Source organism: Salvelinus fontinalis, chromosome 2 (genome assembly GCF_029448725.1).
Source record: "Salvelinus fontinalis isolate EN_2023a chromosome 2, ASM2944872v1, whole genome shotgun sequence".
Lineage (NCBI taxonomy): Eukaryota > Metazoa > Chordata > Actinopteri > Salmoniformes > Salmonidae > Salvelinus > Salvelinus fontinalis.
Genome location: NC_074666.1, coordinates 49,118,048 through 49,142,334, shown reverse-complemented (window position 1 = coordinate 49,142,334; position 24,287 = coordinate 49,118,048). Strand labels below are relative to the sequence as shown.

The 24,287-nt window shown below is 41.1% G+C and overlaps 1 protein-coding gene across 7 annotated transcripts in view; it reads left to right on the top strand.

The window, feature by feature from the left end:
• LOC129820107 (general transcription factor II-I repeat domain-containing protein 1-like) overlaps nucleotides 1–23,761 on the top strand; it is a 38,292-nt gene extending 14,531 nt beyond the window's left edge. For 5 of the 7 annotated variants that reach the window (XM_055877034.1, XM_055877008.1, XM_055877025.1 and 2 more), the window contains 25 exons: nucleotides 2,925–3,066; nucleotides 3,637–3,813; nucleotides 4,859–5,045; nucleotides 5,195–5,514; nucleotides 5,878–5,961; nucleotides 7,335–7,418; nucleotides 7,756–7,939; nucleotides 9,032–9,057; nucleotides 9,241–9,367; nucleotides 9,682–9,725; nucleotides 10,121–10,201; nucleotides 10,940–11,059; nucleotides 14,957–15,010; nucleotides 15,367–15,444; nucleotides 17,172–17,355; nucleotides 17,909–17,970; nucleotides 18,398–18,478; nucleotides 18,732–18,999; nucleotides 19,160–19,188; nucleotides 21,185–21,232; nucleotides 21,446–21,523; nucleotides 21,709–21,901; nucleotides 22,116–22,153; nucleotides 22,269–22,378; nucleotides 22,614–23,761. In XM_055877034.1, the coding sequence (XP_055733009.1) occupies nucleotides 2,925–3,066; nucleotides 3,637–3,813; nucleotides 4,859–5,045; nucleotides 5,195–5,514; nucleotides 5,878–5,961; nucleotides 7,335–7,418; nucleotides 7,756–7,939; nucleotides 9,032–9,057; nucleotides 9,241–9,367; nucleotides 9,682–9,725; nucleotides 10,121–10,201; nucleotides 10,940–11,059; nucleotides 14,957–15,010; nucleotides 15,367–15,444; nucleotides 17,172–17,355; nucleotides 17,909–17,970; nucleotides 18,398–18,478; nucleotides 18,732–18,999; nucleotides 19,160–19,188; nucleotides 21,185–21,232; nucleotides 21,446–21,523; nucleotides 21,709–21,901; nucleotides 22,116–22,153; nucleotides 22,269–22,378; nucleotides 22,614–22,682 (2,868 nt within the window). In that variant the 3' untranslated portion in view covers nucleotides 22,683–23,761. The remainder of the gene's footprint in view (nucleotides 1–2,924; nucleotides 3,067–3,636; nucleotides 3,814–4,858; nucleotides 5,046–5,194; nucleotides 5,515–5,877; nucleotides 5,962–7,334; nucleotides 7,419–7,755; nucleotides 7,940–9,031; nucleotides 9,058–9,240; nucleotides 9,368–9,681; nucleotides 9,726–10,120; nucleotides 10,202–10,939; nucleotides 11,060–14,956; nucleotides 15,011–15,366; nucleotides 15,445–17,171; nucleotides 17,356–17,908; nucleotides 17,971–18,397; nucleotides 18,479–18,731; nucleotides 19,000–19,159; nucleotides 19,189–21,184; nucleotides 21,233–21,445; nucleotides 21,524–21,708; nucleotides 21,902–22,115; nucleotides 22,154–22,268; nucleotides 22,379–22,613) is intronic. The other 2 variants (XM_055876990.1, XM_055877000.1) reach the window with 2 other exon arrangements.
• Nucleotides 23,762–24,287: the final 526 nt, after the last annotated feature.

Sequence of the window (24,287 nt, the reverse complement as noted above, 5' to 3'; positions counted from 1 at the left end):
AAGTTTACATACACTTAGATTGGAGTCATTAAAACTTGTTTTTCAACCACAGGTTGACTGTGCCTTTAAACAGCGTGGAAAATTCCAGAAAATGTCATGGCTTTAGAAGCTTCTGATAGGCTTATTGACATAATTTGTGTCAATTGGAGGTGAACTTGTGGATGTATTTCAAGGCCTACCTTCAAACTCAGTGCCTCTTTGCTTGACATCATGGAAAAATCTAAAGAAATCAGCCAGGACTCCAGAAGAAAAATGGTAGACCTCCACACAGCCGTCATATCGCTCAAGAAGGAGACTCATTCTGTCTCCTAGAGATGAAGGTACTTTGGTGCGAAAAGTGCAAATCAATCGCAGAACAACAGCAAAGGACCTTGTGAAGATGCTTGAGGAAACAGGTACAAAGTATCTATATCCACAGTAAAACGAGTCCTATGTCGACATAACCTGAAAGGCCGCTCAGCAAGGAAGAAGCCACTGCTCCAAAACCTCCATAAAAAAGCCAGACTACGGTTTGCAACTGCACATGGGGACAAAGATCGTATTTTTTGGAGAAATGTTCTCTGGTCTGATGAAACAAAAATAGAACTGTTTGGTCATAATGACCATCACTATGTTTGGAGGAAAAAGGGGGACCACACCATGCCGACCGTGAATCACGGGTGTGGCAGCATCATGTTCTGGGGGTGCTTTGCTGCAGGAGAGACTCGTGCACTTCACAAAGTAGAGGGCATCATGAGGCAGGAAAATTATGTGGATATAATAAAGCAACATCTCAAGACAGTCAGGAAGTTTAAGCTTGGTCGCAATTGGGTCTTCCAACTGGACAATGACCACAAGCATACTTCCAAAGTTGTGGCAAAATGGCTTATGGACAACAGAGTCAAGGTATTGGAGTGGCCATCACAAAGCCCTGACCTCAATTCTATAGAACATTTGTGGGCAGAACTGAAAAAGCATGTGTGAGCAAGGAGGCCTACAAACCTGATTCAGTTACACCAGCTCTGTCAGGAGGAATGGCCAAAATTCACCCAACTTATTGTGGGAAGCTTGTGGACGGCTATCCGAAACGTTTGAACCAAGTTTTTTTTAAATATATATATATATATTTTTTAAATTTATCCCATTTTCTCCCCAATTTTCGTGGTATCCAATCGCTAGTAATTACTACCTTGTCTCATCGCTACAACTCCCGTACGGGCTCGGGAGAGACGAAGGTCGAAAGCCATGCGTCCTCCGAAGCACAACCCAACCAGCCGTACTGCTTCTTAACACAGCGTGCCTCCAACCCGGAAGCCAGCCGCACCAATGTGTCGGAGGAAACACCGTGTACCTGGCCCCCTTGGTTGGCGCGCACTGCGCCCGGCCCGCCACAGGAGTCGCTGGAGCGCGATGAGACAAGGATATCCCTACCGGCCAAACCCTCCCTACCCCGGACGACGCTATGCCAATTGTGCGTCGCCCCACGGACCTCCCGGTCGCGGCCGGCTGCGACAGAGCCTGGGCGCGAACCCAGAGACTCTGGTGGCGCAGTTAGCACTGCGATGCAGTGCCCTAGACCACTGCGCCACCCGGGAGGCCCCGTTTAAACCAAGTTAAACAATTTTAAAGGCAATGCAACCAAATACTAATTGAGTGTATGTAATCTTCTGAACCACTGGGAATGTGATGAAAGAAATAAAAGCTGAAATAAATAATTTCCCCTACTATTATTCTGACATTCTTAAAATAAAGTGGTGATCCTAACTGACCTAAGACAGGGCATTTTTACAAGGATTAATTGTCAGGAATTGTGAACAACTGATTTTAAATGTATTTGGCTAAGGTGTATGCAAACTTCCGACTGGTACTGTGTATATATATTTAAAAACAAATTGGCCTCAGAAAACATTGTGAAGTGAACCACTGTGTAAATTTGTAAAATATGTGTACATGCCAATACAACAAAGTATTTATACAGCAAAAATGGCTAGGGATTGTAAGTTGTCGGAAGAAGAGTCAATGAATAGAACAATATTCTAAATGTTGATTAAGTGTACTTTGAGCCTCACAGTAACACTGGCAAATGTTTTACTTTATTCACTCTGAAGCTGTGTTCGAATACTCATACTAACTGTACTATTTGTGACGTAAATTGAGTGTGTAGTATGCTTATTGGTCATAGTATGGATATAGGTACAATGCCAAAAGATGTACTACATTTGCCAAAATACGAAGTATTCAAGGAGTGGACACTATTTCCGGGCTCTTAGGGCTCATAATGTAATTATCCAGAAAATGGGTGTGGATTCACAACATTTTCAGATTTGAAGAAAATTGAGGAAAATATACAGCCGATGTCCGACGAGAGCGGATTCAAATTCATTGCTTTAACTAATTATGACAACTGTTGAGCAATGTAATGACTTTTCAAATAAGTTACACGTATGGTGGCTGACAATTTGTTAGCTACGCTAGCCTTACAAACCACATAGCATATCATTACTGCAGTTGCTTGTATATACCGGTATGTTAGCTAGCTAACTAACGTTAGTTGGCTACTAACACATCAAATTTGACAGTATATTAACTATATGCTATCTAATGACCCAACATTTATTGACTTGATTATTCACGTCATTCTTAGCATAGTTAAGTGGTATAGTCGTTATGCGTTCTCAATGGACATTGTTAATGAAGTCGTAAGATGTCTAGCTAGTAATTTGTTAGCTATGTTAACAAGCATCTACTTCCGGTAGAAAGGCGAAGTGCTAGTACACTCTACTGAAAGGATACCGTTCATTTACAGTATACTAAAATTAACTAATAGTATGTAGTATATACTCATTAAATACGTAGTATCCAGTATGTTAGTATGGGTTTTCGAACACAGCTTTAGTCTTGCTTCAGAGGTGACCTATGACCTTGTCTTTTAACCTGTGTTCCAGTGTACGGCCATGTCAAAGCTCAATGCCGAAGTGGCTTGCGTCACAGTGCATGAGGACAGCGTGATCGCCGTGGGAACAGAGAAGGGAAGAGCTTTTCTCAACTCACGGAGGGAAATACAAACAGAATTCCACAAGTTTTGCAGTGAGTGCTTCGCTGTGTACTGGGCAAAAAATCAGAATCGGGTATAATTTGCCCAAATCACATAACACGATTAGGCTGGATTTTTCACTTGGAGCAAAATTGCTACAACATTTTCCTCACAGGTCCTGCTTTTGTTTTGGAGTTGAACTTATTTTTTTTATTTTTTTATCTGAGCCTAAAAAGGTTTTGTCTTATTTAAGTAATTCAATCTCTAGTTTTACATTTACATTTGAGTCATTTAGCATTTGGTCTTATCCGGAGTGTAGAACCATTTTTATTGTTTGTATCTCTGTAATGTGTCTCTAACCATGCAACTGTATACTGAATGTATCTATATACTTAAAGAAAAATGGGGACCACAATGGAAATAAGTCCCTGACTTTATTGTGCAATCCCAGTCAAGTAAAAAAAAAAAAAAATGTACTGTGTAAATATGTATTTTTTTTACTGATAAATAAATCTATCAATCAATTCTAAAGCAATTGAGAACCAGAATAGTCCAAGTTTGAGTGAAACTGGCAAGGTGAAAAGTGGCGATTTAGTTTAGTTTCTCATGCTTGATTCTTTCAGGGGTGCCCTGTCTGCAAGGGCTGACCACAGTGAATTCCCATGCCAAAGTCCAGGAGAGTGAATCCAGCAAGCTTGGCAAAGAGGGCGGGCACGGCAAACAAAGGGCGTCAACAGATGCCCACTCTAACATCTTTGTCTTGAGGAAAATGGTGGAGGAAGTCTTCAGTGTGCTTTACAGTAAGGGCTGCAAAATACCTCACCAAACAAAGATATCATTTTTATAGGCCTGCGCTATCGGAATTATTTATATTTTCTATTTTAACTTCCTAATTTCTACCTTCTCATTTAAATCAAATGTCAAGCACATGATTGAATGTTAATATTTACAGTAATTTGACATGCAACAAAGTTTCAGATGAAACGTTCCTTTTCTAATCTCTACCATCTCATAACTAAAATCCTATTTCTGACACGTGATTGAATTTTGTCTACATTGTCAAATCAAACTTTACTTGTCTCGTGTATAGGATGCAACAGGTGTAAAACAGTCCAGTGAAATGGTTGCTTACAAGCTGTTTCTCAATAATGCAGCTTGTAAGTAAGCATTTCGCTGGACTGTTTTACACATGTTGATTTTTTTTTTTTCATGTGATTAGTGATTAATTTACATCTGTCCCTCATTTTAAGGTCAACCCTCTTATGTGAACTGAACTCTCATTTATTATTGTGAAACTATTCCTTAAAAATAAAAAATAAAATCTAAAGAAACATTGTACATCTAATAGTCAAATCATAGTGTAAAAGCAGGTGGAGCTTGCGTTCAATTGCCACTTCCTGTTGCACACAGCAAGCTTCCATTCCTCCTGCCACAAGGGTTTTTTATGGCTGATTTAAGATGAAATCATCAACCTTGTTACTGTCAACCATGTAACTTTATTTGGCACATAATAGGAACTTAATATAGTATTTTTTGAGATGGGGAAAACTAATAGTTTTTATGACGTTGACATAATTTTAAAATTAGGTGAAATCCAAAAAACATTTGACCAAGTTACACTTCTCAAAAGGCACCGAATTAGTGGAACGACCCAGTAATAATAACAATAGAAGCAGCAGTGTATATATTATAGGTGAACGTGCGTGTGCATGTGTCAAACAGTCATTTGACATGTCCTTTTCTAATTTTTAGCATCTCACAACAGAAAGCATGTTTCTGACAAGTCATGGAATGTTGCCATTTACAGTCATTCAACATATGATGTGATATGTGATAATATTCCAGGTGAGGCTGTTGGAAAGAGCAATAGCCTGGTCCCTGTGCCTTATGAGTGGATCCTGAAGGACCCCAGCTCTGTGGTGGCCCACGGCCTGCCTGAAGGGATCGCTCTGAGGAAACCTGCTGAGTATAACACCAAGACCTTAATGAAGATTCTGGAGCAGAGCAACCGCATCTACTTCACTGTCAAAAGGTGATCTCACTCCATACAGTACTCCATGACGTACCTGCATAAATGGCAGAAATATAGCAGCATAATTAGGATTGATCCAGGGCTGGTCTTGTTATTGACACACAGCTTTATCTTCTCCTGTTTCCTTCTTCTTCATCATCTGTGTATAGGGGAACAGAGGAGCCTTTGCGTGAGACTAAGTCCAGTGCCGGCAATGTCAGCAACCACAACTCCTTCTCGGGCACCACCAAGATCCTAGCCAAACACGGCCCAGCCTCCAAGCCTGCCTCCACCGCCCAGGAATTGTCCACCGCATCAGTCTCGGCCAGCAACTCCATGCTCTCCAGCTTCCTGTATGGCATGCCCATGTCTTCCCTGCCGCACCCTGACGGCAACCCCACGTCCCTCCTCAACCTGGACAAAGACCGCCTGGGGGCCTGGGTGGCAGGGGTGGAGAAAGGGACGGCCGCCAAGGACAGTTCCGACAATGGTAAGATATATAACGTGACCCCACAGGAAGAAGCTGTTGCTGAGGTAGCAGATGATGGAGATCCAGGTTACTTCTGACAAACCCTTCACCATTTTGTGTCACCGTTCATTTTTTGTGTCTGTAATTTAATTAATTTGGCAGGGGAGTGGTTACAATTCTCCCTGTCATTTTTGCTAGTGGTTATACTACTGGCCGTCATTTCACATAACTTATTTGATCGAGAATCACTTTTGATTATGGCAATTTTCATTTTTCAAGATTTGCTTAGCCTTGAAAGCATGATTTAAAGGCTTTAAATAGGCTTTTAATGCTACGCTTGTGAGTATGTTTATCAATGTTTAATTTCTGGCATTTTGCGGATAGTACTCCAAGGGGAGTTGGGCCAGAGTCCTCCCAGCATCCACTTCTCCAAGCGCCTCCTGTTTTCCCTCGTACATGAGAAGTCAGGTAGGCTTGAACTGGAGCTGGACACAGACAGTAGACCTGTAGGCCACATACATTTCTCACCAACCCGTTTGTGCTGTCTCAGATATTTTCCATTCACATTGTTCATGGATGCAGCGTCTATGGTGGATGTGTAACAGGTACAGCTTAGCTCAGTTTGACTCGGCTCAGTAGTGTGAAAAGGGGTCAGAGTCTTTAGGCATCTCACCCCACCCCCCTGCCAGACAATGCATATACTCTACATCTGGGTATAGACAATCTCTCAAATGTGGACTCAGTCTTAGAGAATGACTTGTCAGCTCACTTAATGGCTCTTTTTTTCATGTGAATCCCACATTGTAGTTAATAAAGGGGAGCATATCAATCAACCAATGGTTTTTGCCTCACGCTATCGACTCCTCTCCTTTGTGTTGTATGACATGATTGAAAATTATAGTTTTACATTTTTTTACTTTGATTTCATATAATTTTTTACATTTGACTCAGTGATATGGCCTTACCACAAGATATTGCAGATTACAGTGAAGCAAAACAGTGCACTCACACAGAGTATCTACACGTGCACAGTTGTGCTTCATGCTGCTGGAACATGATAGCTGCCGGACCAAAACAGTGTGAAGTTTGTGCTGATTTTAATTATTTTCTCATTCTACTTTGTCACGGTTTATTCTACATAGTAAATTATTGGGTGGGCCGTCTAAGGCCATACAGTATATTTTTAGAAATACATTTTGGAGTTGGTAAAACGCATTCAGTGTTAACTTTAAGGGATACTTCGGCATTTTGGCAATGAGGCCCTTTATCTACTTTCCCAGAGCCACAAATTATATTCTAATGTAATTCCTTATCCCTGTAAATCCCATTCCAATGTTTAGGTAAAATGTAATTCCCAATTCAATATTATTCCACAAATTCAAATTCAATTCCGTCAGGCTGATAATGTAATTGTTCAGACAGCCTAGCTAAACTGGAAATATAGGAATAGCAGTTAAAATGATCAAAACAAATCCTGTAGTCAATTGTTGATACTAAGTGCATTATTTCCATTAACTAAGAAAAATACAAATATTGAATTCCAATTCAATTCCAAAGATGACATTTTTTACAATTCAAATAGAATTCCAATTCAATTCCATAACTTGAACATTTTTGAAATTCGAATTGATTTCCACGTAAATGTTCCACTTCATGATTGAATTCAATAATTTAATAGGGATTTCAAATTGATTTGGATTTGACCACAACCTTGATAACCACCACCAAAGCCCCTGTGTACATGTGGAAAGTAGACATACAGATTGAAGAACTTTATTTTTTCCATCCTCCCTTTCTTCACCTATTTTTATGTTTACGTTATTCTCTTTTGCGCTCAACAGAAAAATGGGACTCGTTCATTCGAGAGACAGAGGACATCAACACGCTGAGAGAATGTGTGCAGATCCTGTTCAACAGTCGCTATGGTGAGATGGTTAACCACTATTTCTCAGCATGGTTTCCTATTGTAGGGCATTAGCAGCAAACACTTTTAGGGTTTTAACAACTTTCCAGTTTCCCGGACCCAGATTAAGGTTACTCCTAGTCCAAAAAGTACTTTCAGTGGAGATTCTCTGCGAAAACGTCCCTTATACAATTTATTTTAAAAATGGTTTTACTATAGAATGATTGTTTAGTCAGTTTCCAGCTGTCATTACTGCATATAAATCCATCCATCCATCCATTATACCCTTATGAAGACAGCATTGTAGGGCCTCATGATTGAAATCCTTCAATGATTTTTGACAACCCCCTTATTTTCAGCGGAGGCCCTGGGGTTGGACCACATGGTTCCAGTGCCGTACCGAAAGATAGCCTGCGACCCAGAGGCTATGGAGATCATTGGCATCCCAGACAAAATCCCCTTCAAGAGGCCCTGTACCTACGGAGTACCCAAACTCAAACGCATCCTGGAGGAGCGCCACGGGGTCCGCTTTGTAGTGAAAAGGTAAACACTGATCTGAGATCAGTCTGGGAAAGTCTGTCATTTTTCTTTCTCGTTCTTCCCTCCAAAAATAAGAGATTGCACTGTAGTGTGTAGTGCACCCAAATAAGGGCTACATAACACATCATACCAGGGTTGTGTTCATTAGGCTCCAAAATATATATTTTTTTACTGAAACAGGGAAGAACTACAACTAATGCAGTTGTTCAATAAGAAACATGCCCTAATGAAAACAATCCTGTTTGAGGACCACTGTTTGATGAGCTACAAAAGCATTCACAGCATCTCATCTATCTATAATTTCCTATTTGGAAAACTGAATCAATGAAGGGAGAAGTGTCAAACCAGGCCATCTGTCGGTTAAATACCCTGCCCTCCTCCAATAGACAATGCCCCGCTGACTGGTAACCCCCACTTCACACCACACAGCATGGTGCCTCCTGCTCTCTGGCATATTGAGCCAACGTCTCGCTGTCATTCAACCCATTTGATGAAATAAATGTAGATTGGGCTACAGGCTTAGTTTGAGTCAACACCGGTATCAGCGCATGGCCCATGTACAAGGCGACATGGGCATGTCATTAATGTTAATACAATTAGAGCAGATTGAAGATCATATTTTTATCCAAGAGTGATACACTCCTGACTTTGTTTTTGATATTTGTTGTTGTTATTGCTGTTTATTCAAGATGGCCCAGATATAGACCGTGCAGCGATGTCTGTTTAATCTCGTGAGATGTTGTCTGTTCAAATTTATTTATATAGCCCTTCTTACATCAGCTGATATCTCAAAGTGCTGTACAGAAACCCAGCCTAAAATCCCAAACAGCAAGCAATGCAGGTTTAGAAGCACGGTGGCTAGGAAAAACTCCCTAGAAAGGCCCAAACCTAGGAAGAAACCTAGAGAGGAACCAGGTTATGAGGGGTGGCCAGTCCTCTTCTGGCTGTGCCGGGTGGAGATTATAACAGAACAGTTCAGTTCCCTTGTTGACATGTGCACTGTTGTTCACCAACAGGGTGCCCTCCCTACTTGACTGTTATCAATGACCAATAATCACATTTATAAACAATAACAACCCTCTGTTCTCATTCCAGAATGTTTGACGAAAGGATTTTCACAGGTAATACTGAGTATTTTTTCCTCTTGCATTGTTGATTTCTAAAGAAGCCCTTAGCATGCCTTAGCAATGGCATGTCCTTATTTTTCTTCTGATACGGTGGATGTTTAGCTGTAATAGCTTGTAGTCCATCATGGCTGATCTGATTGATTGATCTGATTGATTCTGTTATGTTGTGTCACAAAGCTGCTGGTAAGGTGGCCAAGGAGGAGGGGAAGCATGACATAAACTCCACCTTTGAGGATGGTTTCCCTGACAACCTCCAGTTCCCGTTGGCTGCACTGGAGCTGGTCACCAATCCTCATAGCAGCAGGTCTGTACGCAAATCCTAGGACCGAGTCAGTAATGTAGAGGGTGTAGTGACGCAAGATGTTATTTGAAATCATCAGAAAAATCTGTTCCGCACCTGATTTAGCCAATCTGCATCCAGAGCTATAACAGACAATTAGATCAGAAGACAATACAAACAAACGTTTCAACCCGTTGTAATATATTGATAGAGCCATTCAGTGAATGCTACATGTCTATCACTTGGTAATGGAAGGCCATACCCTGACACACCACAATTTATCTATGCCAATTAATTTATGTTATAATTCGAAATTGTGCATTTGTTTTCCTTTTCAGATCTACAAGCTCTTGTGTGAGTCCATTGGCTGACTGCGAAGCAGGTTAGTGACAAGGCAATGCTATAGCCTACTATAGTAATACTTTCATGCAAACCCAATACGTGAACTCTGAGGTTAGCACTCCTTTTTACAGTAGTCTAATAAGTTACATTTTGCATATCCACTCTTTAACTGTCCCTTGGGATTCGCAAATGAAAACTTAAGCCATCTGATACAGAACATACTTACTTAAAGCATTTGAAACACATCTATAAAAATCCAATGTCACACATTCTGGGAGAAAGATCGAGCTTTACCCCAGATGGAACCATATTCCCTATATAGTGCACTACTTTTGACCAGAGCCCTATGGTCCCAGGTAAAAGTAATGCACTATATAGGGTGCCATTTGGGAGGCAGCACTGCTATATGAACTGTTTTTACTCTTACTCTTTAAGGGCCTTCAGGAGATTGTATTCCCTTGAAAAAGATTAAAACGGAACCCCCAGATGGGGAAATCATCCAGGTGACTGTACCAGGTAAGTGGTGCGCCTCTGTCATTATAGTACCTTTTGAAATAGCTTTAGCTGTTAAACCAGATAGCATCTGGGGAGCAGCAAGTCAATATAGTGGAGAAATGCAGTACCAGTCAAAAGTTTGGACACACCTACTTATTCCAGATTCTTTTTATTTATGTAGTAACCAAAAAAGTGTTAAACAAATCAAAATATTTTTTATATTTGAGATTCTTCAAAGTAGCCACCCTTTGCCTTGATGACAGCTTTGCACACTCTTAGCATTCTCTCAACAAGCTTCATGAGGTAGTCACCTGGACGGCATTTCCATTAACGGGTGTGCCTTGTAAATTTGTGGAATTTATTTCCTTCTTAATGTGTTTGAGCCAAACAGTTGTCTTGTGACAAGGTAGGGGTGGTATAGAGAAGATAGCCCTATTTGGTAAAAGACCAAGTCCATATTATGACAAGAACAGCTCAAATAAGCAAAGAGAAACGAGAGTCCATCAATACTTTAAGACATGAAGGCTGTTCCCCTTTACACTCACCGTACTTATATTTGCATGACAATGAAAGCAGTGGAGTTAGCAAGAGCATAAACAGATCTGGGACCAGGCTAGTACTGTCTCTCCTCTCTCACGTGACTGTCCTGATATCCAGTACCCTAACACTGCTGTCTGTCCCTAAGTTACCCAGTACCCTAACACTGTGCCGCATGTCTTTATTAAGTACCCTAACCATGTGCCATCTCTCCTCCCCCAGATGCCAGTGTTTCAGTGGAGGAGCCAAGTGAGCCTCAGGCTGACCCAGTTGCAGCAGCAGTGTTGGCAGTGGCCAACCTGGCGCAGGCTTCTTCCTGCCGCCCTTTGGAGACCCACGCAGGTAACTGCAGCCTCGCCTTCCTTCTCCACCTCACGGCTGCACCAGGACAGCCCAGACCCGGCGCCACTGGGCCTACTACCGCCAACACGGTTTCTCCCTCTGTTAGGGAGCTAGATTACCAGCACACGTATGGAATCACTTTTCACAGATACTCCCTGCCTCCTTTCCCCCCTCTCACACTTCCTACCCCACCCCGAGTAACTAGTACCCAGTATTATCTCTTACACCCCACCTCCCACCTACTCTCTGCCAAACCTGTAACACACTAAGTAAGTAATAGGCCGCCTGCTCTGGACACACACTGTCCATCAGTTTATTTATTATTTTTTATCCCTTTTTTTATGGTATCGATGAATTTGGCTTTCATCATTGAAAATCAGACTTTAAGAACGTGTCGTTTTCATTTTAGAATCTGATGGATGGTGCGGCGATCCAGTATTTGAGCTAGTATCCATAAGCAATACCTCAGATAAACACAGTTTTCACAGTAAAGCCTGTGTTCCCATAAAACATATTCAAAGAAAGATTGGTCAACAAATGACAAGATTTTTTGCAAACATCCAGATCGGTTTTAGTTTCCTAATATAATAACTGCAATGGAAAACCTCTATTTATAAACAAATGTAATTTGACAATTGACCAAAACTGGGTTTATTTTCTCCAGTTTGTGAGTTTCACTAAAGCTATATGTTTTTAATTTGGACTCTGTCTCAGGTTTGACGGTACAGTTCATGCACCATACACAAATTCTTGTCTCATCCCCGGCCAACAGCCCGTGCAGCCCAACCCCCAACCCTAGTCACCCACACCCTAGCCTAAACATCCATCCCCAAGCCCTGATTGTAGTCGAGTAGCACGAGGTAACTAAGGACACTTGAGTACACTACATTCTCTTTCTGAACCTCAATTCTAAGTTGTGCTATAGTTGTGGAGCTATACTAGCCTGAGTGCAGTCTGTTTGTGCTATCATGTCACTCATTGTCATGTTTGGCTCAGTATTTGAAGATTCGTAGAGAAGAGGAAAGAAAAGGAATTGTACTCGTGTCCACGCTAACCTCTTGTCTAGATCCTTAGACATGTTTGTTTTATTTGGTTGCTGTGATGTTATGTTCACGTTTTCTTTTCCAACGATGATCATGAAGGAAAAAAACACGGGTAAGTGCAGAAAAATGTCATGCTATTTTTTTCTACTATTTTTTTTCTACATATTACCAGATAAACAAATTATGTACAACAATATCTTTGCCTTATGATCAATGGTGAGATACAATGTCAGGTTTTTTTCTGAATCAATAGGTGGCATAGGTGGTGGGCGTGGCAGGGTGTGCGTTCAGCCCTGAATTTTAGAGGGAAACTTTTTTGCATTTTTAAGGCAATTTCCTGCAATTCTCCATGGAGTTGAGAGGACATGTTGCAGTTTTAAAGCTCATTTCCTGCAAATCAAATCAAATTTTATTTGTCACATCACATGGTTAGCAGATGTTAATGCGAGTGTAGCGAAATGCTTGTGCTTCTAGTTCCGACAATGCAGTAATAACCAACGAGTAATCTAACCTAACAATTCCACAACTACTACCTTATACAAACAAGTGTAAAGGGATAAAGAATATGTACATAAAGATATATGAATGAGTGATGGTACAGAACGGCATAGGCAAGATGCAGTAGATGGTATCGAGTACAGTATATACATATGAGATGAGTAATGTAGGGTATGTAAACATAAAAGTGGCATAGTTTAAAGTGGCTAGTGATACATGTATTACATAAAGCTGGCAAGATGCAGTAGATGATATAGAGTACAGTATATACATACATTATATTAAGTGGCATAAAGTGGCTAGTGATACATTTTTGATCAATTTCCATTATTAAAGTGAGCTGGAGTTGAGTCAGTATGTTGGCAGCAGCCACTCAATGTTAGTGGTGGCTGTTTAACAGTCTGATGGCCTTGAGATTGAAGCTGTTTTTCAGTCTCTCGGTCCCTGCTTTAATGCACCTGTACTGACCTCGCCTTCTGGATGATAGCGGGGTGAACAGGCAGTGGCTCGGGTGGTTGTTGTCCTTGATGATCTTTATGGCCTTCCTGTGACATCGGGTGGTGTCGGTGTCCTGGAGGGCAGGTAGTTTGCCACCAGTGATGCGTTGTGCAGACCTCACTACCCTCTGGAGAGCCAACCCTCTGGTTGTGGGCAGAGCACTTGCCTGACAGGATGCTCTCGATTGTGCATCTGTAGAAGTTTGTGAGTGCTTTTGGTGACAAGCCAAATTTCTCCAGCCTCCTGAGGTTGAAAAGGCGCTGCTGCGCCTTCTTCACAACGCTGTCTGTGTGGGTGGACCAATTCAGTTTGTCCGTGATGTGTACGCCGAGGAACTTAAAACTTAATACCCTCTCCACTACTGTCCCGTCGATGTGGATAGGCGGGTGCTCCCCCTGCTGTTTCCTGAAGTCAACATCAACAAAACAAAGGGGATGATTGTGGAGTGTGAAGTTATTTTCCTGACACCACACTCCGAGGGCCCTCACCTCCCTGTAGGCCGTCTCGTCGTTGTTGGTAATCAAGCCTACCACTGTAGTGTAGTCCCCAAACTTGATGATTGAGTTGGACGCGTGCATGGCCACGCAGTCGTGGGTGAACAGGGAGTACAGGAGAGGGCTCAGAACGCACCCTTGTGGGGCCCCAGTGTTGAGGATCAGCGGGTGGAGATGTTACCTACCATCACCACCTGGGGTCGGCACGTCAGGAAGTCCAGTACCCAGTTGCACAGGGCGGGGTCGAGACCCAGGGTCTCGAGCTTGATGACGAGTTTGGAGGGTACTATGGTGTTAAATGCTGAGCTGTAGTCGATGAACAGCATTCTCACATAGGTATTCCTCTTGTTAGGGCAGTGTGCAGTGTGGTTGCGTGTTGAGATGTGTCTGTTACTTAAACTCTGAAGCATTTATTTGGGCTGCAATTTTTAAGGCCGGTAACTCTAATGAGCTTATCCTCTGCAGCAGAGGTAACTCTGGGTCTTCCTTTCCAGTGGCGTTCCTCATGAGAGCAAGTTTCATCATAGCACTTGATGGTTTTTACGATTGCACTCGAATAAACGTTAAAAGTTTTTGACATTTTCCGGATTGACTGTTCTTCATGTCTTAAAGTAATGCTGGACTGTCATTTCTCTTTGCTTTTTGAGCTGTTCTTGTCATAAAATGAACTTAGTCTTTTACCAAATATGGCTATCTTCTGTATACCACACCTACCTTGTCACAACACAATGCGCTCAAACACGTTAAGAAGGAAATCAATTCCACAAATTAACTTTTAACAAAGCACACCTGTTAATTGAAATGCATTCCAGGTGACTCCCTCATGATACTGGTTGAGAGAATGCCAAAAGTGTGCAAAGCTGTCATTAAGGCAAATGGAGGCTACTTTGAAGAATCTCAATTATATAATATATTTTTATTTGTTTAACACTTTTTTACTACATGATTCCATATTTGTTTTTTCATAGTTTTGATGTCTTCCTTACAATGTAGAAAATAGTAAAGAATAAAGAAAAACCCTTGAATGTGTCCAAACTTTTGACTGGTAGTGTGTATATATATTTAATTATTTTTTCATGTGATAGTAAATATTTGTGTTTTTAGCAAATGTAAGGAACATTTATGTTTATCGGTAGCCTGTAAAAGTTAGTTGTTTTTTAATTTAATACGCCATTTCGGTTGACCGGTCAGTCTGTATTTCTGAGGTTTGTATCTTTTGAGGTTCTACTGTTGTTTGAGCTTTGTCATTTTTTAAACAGTATATCTTGGCTTGACAAACAGTAGCATGAGTTGTAAGTACCAATGTGAAACCTTTTTAGCTAGACTTGCCAACCCTGCTCACCTCTTTGCCGTCTTCCTTTCAGCTGAAGCACTTTCATCTAAACCAGCTTCTCAAGGCCTCAGAAGATCTTCTGAAGGTAAAAATAGGATGGACAACCTGTCTCTAAGATCTTTCAGCTGGATGCACTGTATGCTTACATTGGATAAAGCCTAACAAATTAATTTCAAATGATTGATTGTTAAAGGTGTAATCTGGGATTTTTCACTTTTGCACTTTTAAATTGATTCTGGATTAATATAATATGCCTCATGAGTTTAGTTCAACTGTTTTACCCCTTCAGGCCATTGTTTATTCAGACTGCAGTTTTAATGCATTGGAATCTGTTGTAACTTTTACATGTATCACATTCTTCTTCACTAATCAGGTCGTTTTCTTCAGCTCTGAATAAAACACTCGTGAACATTTCTCCTCATTTGCTTTTTTTCCGGAAAGGAAATCTAGCTGAGGACATAGGTGAAATTATCCTCCAACTTCGGAGGCAAGTGGAAAGCCTATTCAGCACTAAGTATGGTAAGCTGCCTAATACACTTACCTGCACACTCAATGTTCAGACTCTGGCCAAGCGAGAGCAACTGACTCGAGCAATAAATCATAAATTATAGACTTCATCAACCGTTTCTACACAGGCTCATAATTTTCTATCCTTGTTAAGATGTCACAGAGAAAGCAATGATTCTCTAAAAAATCCTGGGAATAATTCCAGATGGTGCTGTATATGAACTAATATACATGGGTTCTAACTTGAACAATTATTTGTTAGTTTACAATTGTACAATTTATGCTCCGTGCATATAAAAACCACGAAGACTACCGGGAAAGCCCCGAACACAAGATCGTAGTTTCTGACTCGCACAGTGGAGGAATATATTGCTGGTAGACTCCTCTACATGGTTATCTGGCACACACCAAGTGGCACTTCACTTTTTAGTATGAGTAGCATTCCAGTTTAGCTCGCACTCGGCAGGCCATATAGAAAACTCCCCTAGAGCTACAGAACGGACTAATTACTGCAACGTGCAGCCCCCACATATTCCATCCTAAAATCTGCCACCAGTATGGTGTAGGGAATATCTTCGAGTAGCCCATAGAAGATGGTAGAATAAAATTCTGCTGCAGATGATGCATCAACCCGTGCAGATCCATAAGACGAGCCATCCACACACACAGTTTCAGCCCCAGCCATAGGGCTCTATACAGTAACCATGACCTCCGTAGCGGTCAAACCTACTCTTTCCCATAGGCTTGTACTATCTATAGTAGGACAGTACCAGCAGTTCGTTACCAACAGCTGGCAGACATGTTTACATTTGGTTCGTTTTATCAGTGTTATTTAGATGGAAGATGTGAACTACATGTGGTAGCTCTATATCTAGTAAATGTTAGCATAGAGGTAGAAAGCTAGATCTTTCACTTACCCTGCTCACTTCCATGCTCACTGAAGCCTGTGATAATGCTCAGTCTGCTGATGCTGCTGGCTGTTTGAGATGTTTTAGAAGTGATGTTGATGGTAGGGACAGCATTCACTTTGAGAAGCAAGTTCTTGCTGATGCCCTCCTTCCATTGTTGATAGCCGTGGATGTTCCCAGGGATTAAATATGACATGCAGATTGACCATAGACACCCAATTTGCACGCCTCATTCTCACCAATGTATCCCACTTTGTGACGCTGATTGAGCGGCGTTAGGGGACTTTCTGAAGTTAGAGCTGACTTGGAGAAAGCCTCAAACCCAACTTTAGGAAAACATTACAATATTATAACTGATTTAAGAGTTTGTAATTTGGGTATGTTTTCTTTTGGTTCTCTAAGCTATTATTATATGTGTTTCTGGCATTGAGAAGTAGGTGCTACACTGCCTTTTAAAGATGTCTTCCAGCAATTTTTTAACTTACACTGTTGAAAGCGATATCCCAAGTGTAAACACAGTAAAGTACAAACACTAACGGGTAAAAAAAAGTTAGTCTGATCGGAATCCATGATGTCATCAGCCTCCCCCTTGCTTGAGGAACAATAGAGGAGAAATAGAGAACAAAAGAGGAAAGGTCCACCCTCCCATTTGTGCTATGTCATGACTTACCTGTACCACCTATTGAGATGTGCCTTTTGTTAAGTAAATCCGGTGTTTAATGAGGTGAAAAGGAGACTGGAGTGCCAATTTAAATATTGAACAGCATAGGGCTTTTGCATAAAATGAATCACCCATATTCCTCCATTTCCCATCCCCCTCTCTTTCTGTAGCCGAGGCCCTTGGACTACCTGAGTCTGCAAAGGTGCCCTACTCCAAGTTTCAGATGTACCCAGAGGAGCTGTGTGTCACAGGGCTCCCAGAGGGCATGACTTTCCGTAGGCCCAACTGTTTCGGAGCGGCAAAGCTGCGCAAGATCCTGGCCGTTGGCAGCCAGATCCACTTTGTTATCAAAAGGTCAGAGGTCATACATTGTCACGGGGCAGGGTGCATCCCAATAATATCTCCTTTCTCCAGAAGTTTGCAGTTGTTCACATCCCTTCATTGATTTGAAAGGAAATGACTGGTATATGGAAACCCTCTAGCCCATGCCAACACCAATCTAATACTTTTGTGGGGAGTAGTGAACAAGTGCACACTTCAATAGGATTATTGGAATGCAACTAGGGTCTTGGTCGCATTCCAGTCTGATTACATTGCAGATGTTGCATTACATCAACCAACGGTTGCATCATCGACTGCCCAGTTGGGCATCAGACTGCTATATCATATGATGTGGTTAACTGATGTGTAAAAGACTTATCCAGGCGTTGTGAGATATAGAAGGCATCTGCAATGTAGTCAGCCTGGAACACAATCCTAGTTTGTATATTATTATCGTTGTTGTATGAAGAGGATATAGGTAAAACGTTATATACGTTGGTGCAGGAATGAAGCACAAAAGCATTATTTGTGTGCAAGCTTCTCTTTATGAAGTTCTAACCATGTTTTGTTGTGGTATACTATCCAGGCCAGAACTGTTAACAGATCAAGTCAAGCTAGAACCGCCTCCTCTCCCAGCCTGTGATTCAGGTGAATACATCTTCATCCTAAATGCCAGCTGATTTAATGATTGTATAACAGTTGATTTGAACAATTTGAACATTCAAAAACACTAAGTTTACAAACTAGATTAAACATCCCCACTTAATATAATGGCCAATATCTCAATAGTTTGAAATAAATTTGAATTTTGTTTCAATGTCGATTCATTACTGAATTGATTGAGTGTAAATGGGCCCAGCCCTTTTATAATGTTCTTCATTGTGTCCGTTACCATTAGGCCCTTTTTAAAGCAACTATTATTCTACACATGATCAGTTCAAAATGTTGAGCCCATAAATTAGAATTAACTCTGTAATTAATTCAAATGAGCTGGTAATTCCACACTTAAGGCAGTGGTTTGGATCCATATTTCCAAATAGGTCTGGTGAACTGGTTGTATTCACTGCAAGTTTAGACTTTTTTTCCACAGACCTGGACTCCAAAGATGCTTTGTCAGAAGACGTAGGGGCTGCAATGCAGAGACCAAGCTTCCCAGGTAATAAGGAGACCAAATACTTAATTCAATATCGGTACATTAATTTGCCCTCTTATACTTTGAGTAATACATAGTGGATATCATATGGAGCCTGGTTAGGATTGTTTTTTTCCTCTTGCTTGTTCATTTTTTCTCTAAAATGAGAAGCACTATTTATATGCCGCATTTCAGCTTCAAGCTGCAAAGGTGTATATGAAATAAATTAAACAAACTACTCCATTCATCTGATGTTGTCATATGGTTCTGTTGACAGATAGCTTAGAGGCCAAGCTGTCTAGGATCGACCTGGCCAACACCCTGAGAGAGCAGGTCCAGGACCTATTCAACCGGAAGTATGGGGAGGCACTTGGCATCAAATATCCCGTCCAGGTGCCTTACAAGAGAATCAAGAGCAACCCGGGCTCGGTGATCATCGAGGGCTTGCCCCCTGGCATCCCCTTCAGAAAACCCTGTACCTTTGGCTCGCAGAACCTGGAGAGGATCCTGGCAGTTGCCGAAAAGATCTGCTTCACCATCACCAGGTGGGTAGTTTTCCTTCACGTTTTCATGGGGTTGTGGAAATAAGACATATGGCAGGGATGTTCAGCTACTGGCCCTTGGGACAAACTATTGCTACTTTTCTTTTCTCCCTGGTAGTTGGTTGATTGATGTTAAGATTGCATCTTTGTTTATCTCTTGCAGACCTTTCCAAGGACTGATCCCTAAACCAGGTAACTCTCCATATATTTTATGAAGCAGATATTCAATTCATATTTCTGAATTTTCATTTCAAATCAAATTTTATTGGTCACATAATTTTACATGGTTAGCAGATGTTAATGCGAGTGTAGCGAAATGCTTGTGCTTCTAGTTCCGACCATGCAGAAATATCTAACAAGTAATCTAACAATTTCACAACTACCTTTTACACACAAGTGTAAAGGAATGAATAAGAATATGTACATATAAATATATGGATGAGCGATGGCCGAACGGCATAGGCAAGATGGTGTAGAGTACAGTATATACATATGAGATGAGTAATGTAGGGTATGTAAACATTAAATAAAGTTGCATTGTTTAAAGTGACTAGTGATACATTTATTACATCCAATTTATTAATTTATTATTAAAGTGGCTAGAGATTTGAGTCAGTATGTTGGCAGCAGCCACTCAATGTTAGTGATGGCTGTTTAACAGTCTGATGGCCTTGAGATAGAAGCTGTTTTTCAGTCTCTCGGTCCCAGCTTTGATGCACCTGTACTGACCTCGCCTTCTGGATGATAGTGGGGTGAACAGGCAGTGGCTCGGGTGGTTGTTGTCCTTGATGATCTTTTTGGCCTTCCTGTGACATCGGGTGGTGTAGGTGTCCTGGAGGGCAGGTAGTTTGCCCCCGGTGATGCGTTGTGCAGACCTCACTGCCCTCTGGAGAGCCTTACGGTTGTGGGCAGAGCACTTGCCGTACCAGGCGGTGATACAGCCCGACAGGATGCTCTCAGTTGTGCATCTGTAAAAGTTTGTGAGTGTTTTTGGTGACAAGCCAAATTTCTTCAGCCTCCTGAGGTTGAAGAGGCGCTGTTGCACCTTTTTCACCACACTGTCTGTGTGGGTGGACCATTTCAATTTGTCCGTGATGTGTACGCCGAGGAACTTAAAACTTTCCACCTTCTCCACTACTGTCCCGTCGATGTGGATAGGGGGCTGCTCCCTCTGCTGTTTCCTGAAGTCCACGATCATCTCCTTTGTTTTGTTGAGTGTGAGGTTATTTTCCTGGCACAACACTCCGAGGGCCCTCACCTCCTCCCTGTAGGCCGTCTCGTCGTTGTTGGTAATCAAGCCTACCACTGTAGTGTAGTCTGCAAACTTGATGATTGAGTTGGAGGTGTGCATGGCCACGTAGTCATGGGTGAACAGGGAGTACAGGGGAGGGCTGAGAACGCACCCTTGTGGGGCCCTAGTGTTGAGGATCAGCGGGGTGGAGATGTTGTTTCCTACCCTCACCAGCTGGGGGCGTCCCGTCAGAAAGTCCAGGACCAAGTTGCACAGGGCGGGGCTCGAGACACAGGTTCTTGCGCTTAATGACGAGTTTGGAGGGTACTATGGTGTTAAATGCTGAACTGTAGTCGATGAACAGCATTCTTACATAGGTATTCCTCTTGTCCAGATGGGTTAGGGCAGTGTGATTGTGATTGGGTCGTCTGTGGACCTATTGGGGCGGTAAGCACATTTCCTAACAAGTGCATGACTTGTTAGAAAATTTCCCGTGTCAACTGTGAACTCATAGATAGTATAGTAGTAATAAACACTGAGTGTACAAAGCATTAGGGACACATTCCTAATATTTAGTTGCACCTCCTTTTGCTTCACACAGGAAACTGTTGTGTGGAAAACCCATCAGTGTTGCAGTTCTTGACACACCGGTGCGCCTGGCACCTACTACCATACCCCATTCAAAGGCACTTAAATATTTTGTCTTGGCCATTCACCCTCTGAATGGCGCACATACACAATCCATGTCTCAATTGTCTCAAGGTTTAAAAATACTTCTTTAACCTGTTTCCTCCCCTTCCTCTACACTGATTTGAAGTGTATTTAACAAGTGACATCAATAAGGGATCATAGCTTTCACCTGGATTCACCTGGTCAGTCTATGTCAGGGAAAGAGCATGAGCAAGAATGTTTTGTACACTCGGTTGTATAATGACATTACATTTGTCTCCCTCTAAGCACCTCGTCGGATCACTTTATTGAAGAAGGCCTACGCCTCAATAAGTGGTGAGCATTATAATTGTGTTGCATGTTCATTTTGATGCAGTAAGAACACTTGGTTTGAAACTGTCATGAATGCATGCACTAAATAGGAGCATTCAGATACCCAGAGCAAGCAAAAACAAAGTAAACAGTGCACTTATCAGAGTCAACTGCGTACATGTATTTATTTTATTTTCCCACCAATTCTGTTTGACTCCTCTCCTCCTGAAATGACAGATGAGGAAGAGGTCAACTGCATCGGGGAGAAAGTGATCCTTCGCGAGCAAGTGAAAGAACTCTTCAACCAGAAATATGGTCAGTGTATATCCTTCATTCATACTGTATGCTTTATCTATACAAGCATTAGTGAAAAAAATGATCCTAACTTAAGTTTAATATTCACTTAGTCTCTCATTGATATCCATGAATGACTTAGTGAAAATTCTACCTAAGTTGAAGTTAAGATCTGCCCAAAACTGACTGAAAAGATTCTTGTTAAGGTGATGCTTTGGGCCTGGACCACTCTGTATTGGTCCCATACAAGCTGATCCGTGCCAGTCCCGAGTCTGTGGAGGTTAGTGGCCTTCCGGACGATATTCGCTTCCGAAATCCCAACACTTACGACATAGTCCGTCTGGAAAAGATTCTTCAAGCCCGAGATGAGATCAACATCAACATCAAAAGCCAGCTACAGTGAGTATCTGTGTAATTGTGATAATAGCGTCAATCTGAAGTTTGTGGAAATATCCCAGATTATGGATCCAAAGTCTAAAATGTGAAAGAAGGACATGAAAGAACTGTACACGTTGAAATTATAGTAGAGAGACTCACTCTTGGGCAAAGCCAGGCTCACCTCTGGTCATTTACAGAAATTAAATTCATATTTAATTAATTTTCTTTTCTACAGGCCTTTTGCAGAAATATGCACCCAAACATGTAACACAGGTAAGGATTGTTCTACAGTAACCTATTTATAAATATTTTAAAAAGCAATGCAGTCTATAAGAACACGTGCTTTAGCAGTATGTTCAAAACGGCATTATTGTTTTTGTGTTTTAAGAAGAGAAAGAGGTTTCTACCAATCGACGCAAACGCAAAAGAGTCCTGGAGAGCAGCCGGGTGTCCTTACCCTCCGAGTCAGGGGTATCAACCAATCAGATTCCAGTGATGGTACGTGGTAATTACGTGATCATTCTCAAAAATACATGACTGAAATACTCTGATTTGATACTTTGATGCAGTTTACTTTATATTTATATTGCATTTGTAGGTATTAAAGGCATTTGTAAAAGGCACTAATAAGGTTGTGTAATTGGACAGGAATTTGCTTCTGCAACAGCATAACTAGTCTCCCTCGTCCTCTCTCTAATGATCCTTCTATTGCTTTGTCTCTTTCTGCTTGTAGCAATGGCCCATGTACATGGTGGACTACAGTGGAGTGAATGTGCAAGTCCATGGGAAGGTGAACTACTAGAAGAGGAAAAATATGCTATGCTACAGGAAGAGAATAGACATGAGAGGACTTTATCAAAGCTGTACTTATAACCACGTCTCCAAGTTTCAGCTTTGCCCGTGTGCTGTTGCTTAAATAATCTTCTAACTGAAAATATAGGTTTGGATGTGTGTTTTGGAATGGTGGCGATTGCCAATATTAGGTGGCTTGGGTGGAAAGGTGAGGAGGAACTATAGAATCTGTGCATAATTTGTTGCAGGATGCTTTCTTTTCTTTTGTCTTCCCCCACAAGTCCTGATGGGGCTTTCTTGATACACCTATTTCAAAAGTGATTACAAAAAAACGCTATTCAATCCGACTGGGGTTATGTTATGGCACTAAGCTTATGGAACTCACAATTACTGAAGTACTCACTATTTTAGATAATTTTTATCAGATCCAACATGGAGACTTTCGTTATGGGGTGTAACTACGGCACAAATGTATTGGATCAATCTGGTTTTACAACATTCAGATATTTGTATGATTATTTATTTATTTATTTTGAAGATATAAAAAAAAAAATAACATGTGCAGGGATGTAAATTACAATGTTCAGTAATCTAAGTACTGAATCAAATGTCTCTACAACGCTAACTACTACTGTATGTAACTCAAAAAGTATATCAATTGAAATATGTTTGCCTTCAGGTGTGCGTACCGGTATTCTCCGTGGTAGGAATAACCCAAGGTGATAGCACTATATCTAAGAAAACATTACATATTTTGTATAACTACATGGCTTTTCTTTTATCACAGTACTTGTACATAGAGTTGAGATTTCTCAACTCGGCTTTTCTTATGTTTGTTCCACATCTGCGCTAAGTTGAAATGTCTCATTAAGTCAACATGAATGTAACGTGTGTAAAAGAAAGAATGGTCTGTGTTATCCTGTAACGATTGTCTCTGGATTCACCAGTATTTATATGCTGTACCTTAATGCCATTTAGGCCTTTGAAATAAAATGTGTTGCCTTGCACTTTCATTGGACTGCAGTGACTTTGTGTGTGATGAATGCAAGTTAAAAAAATAAAAATTATTCGAAAGGAAGTTTAAACCTACTACTTTTGTATTCGTATTGTGTCATTAACTGTCATGGTGTCAGAGAAATTAAAAGTATATGATGGAGGTTTGACAGGACAATTGACATCTAAGTGCTTTTAACTACCTAATACTTAGAGGCTTAAACATTTTAAATTACATTAAAAAAACATCTGGCTGTCAGTAGCTGATAAGGTTAATATAGACGCTTATACCACAAAAAAAAGCAAATCCTGTGTCAAACACTATACAAGTAACTAGCATATTTGACTCACTTAAGATAAGTTTATATTTTCGGTTGCATTCACATGTCCTCATTTGCCAAGCAACTATTGTTGTTCAGATACAGAAATAGAAAGGACATGGAAGCTCTTGGGTGCACTCAAAATGGCTGACTGGTATTGTGCAATAATTTCCCTGGTAATTTGAAATGTTCTATCAGCTGATGCTGGATTGCCATGGTAATGTAGAATGTTCATTCAAAAGATGCTAACTGATGTGGGCCATGCAATGGAATGTATTTTTTTGTAATGTCAGTTGAGTTGA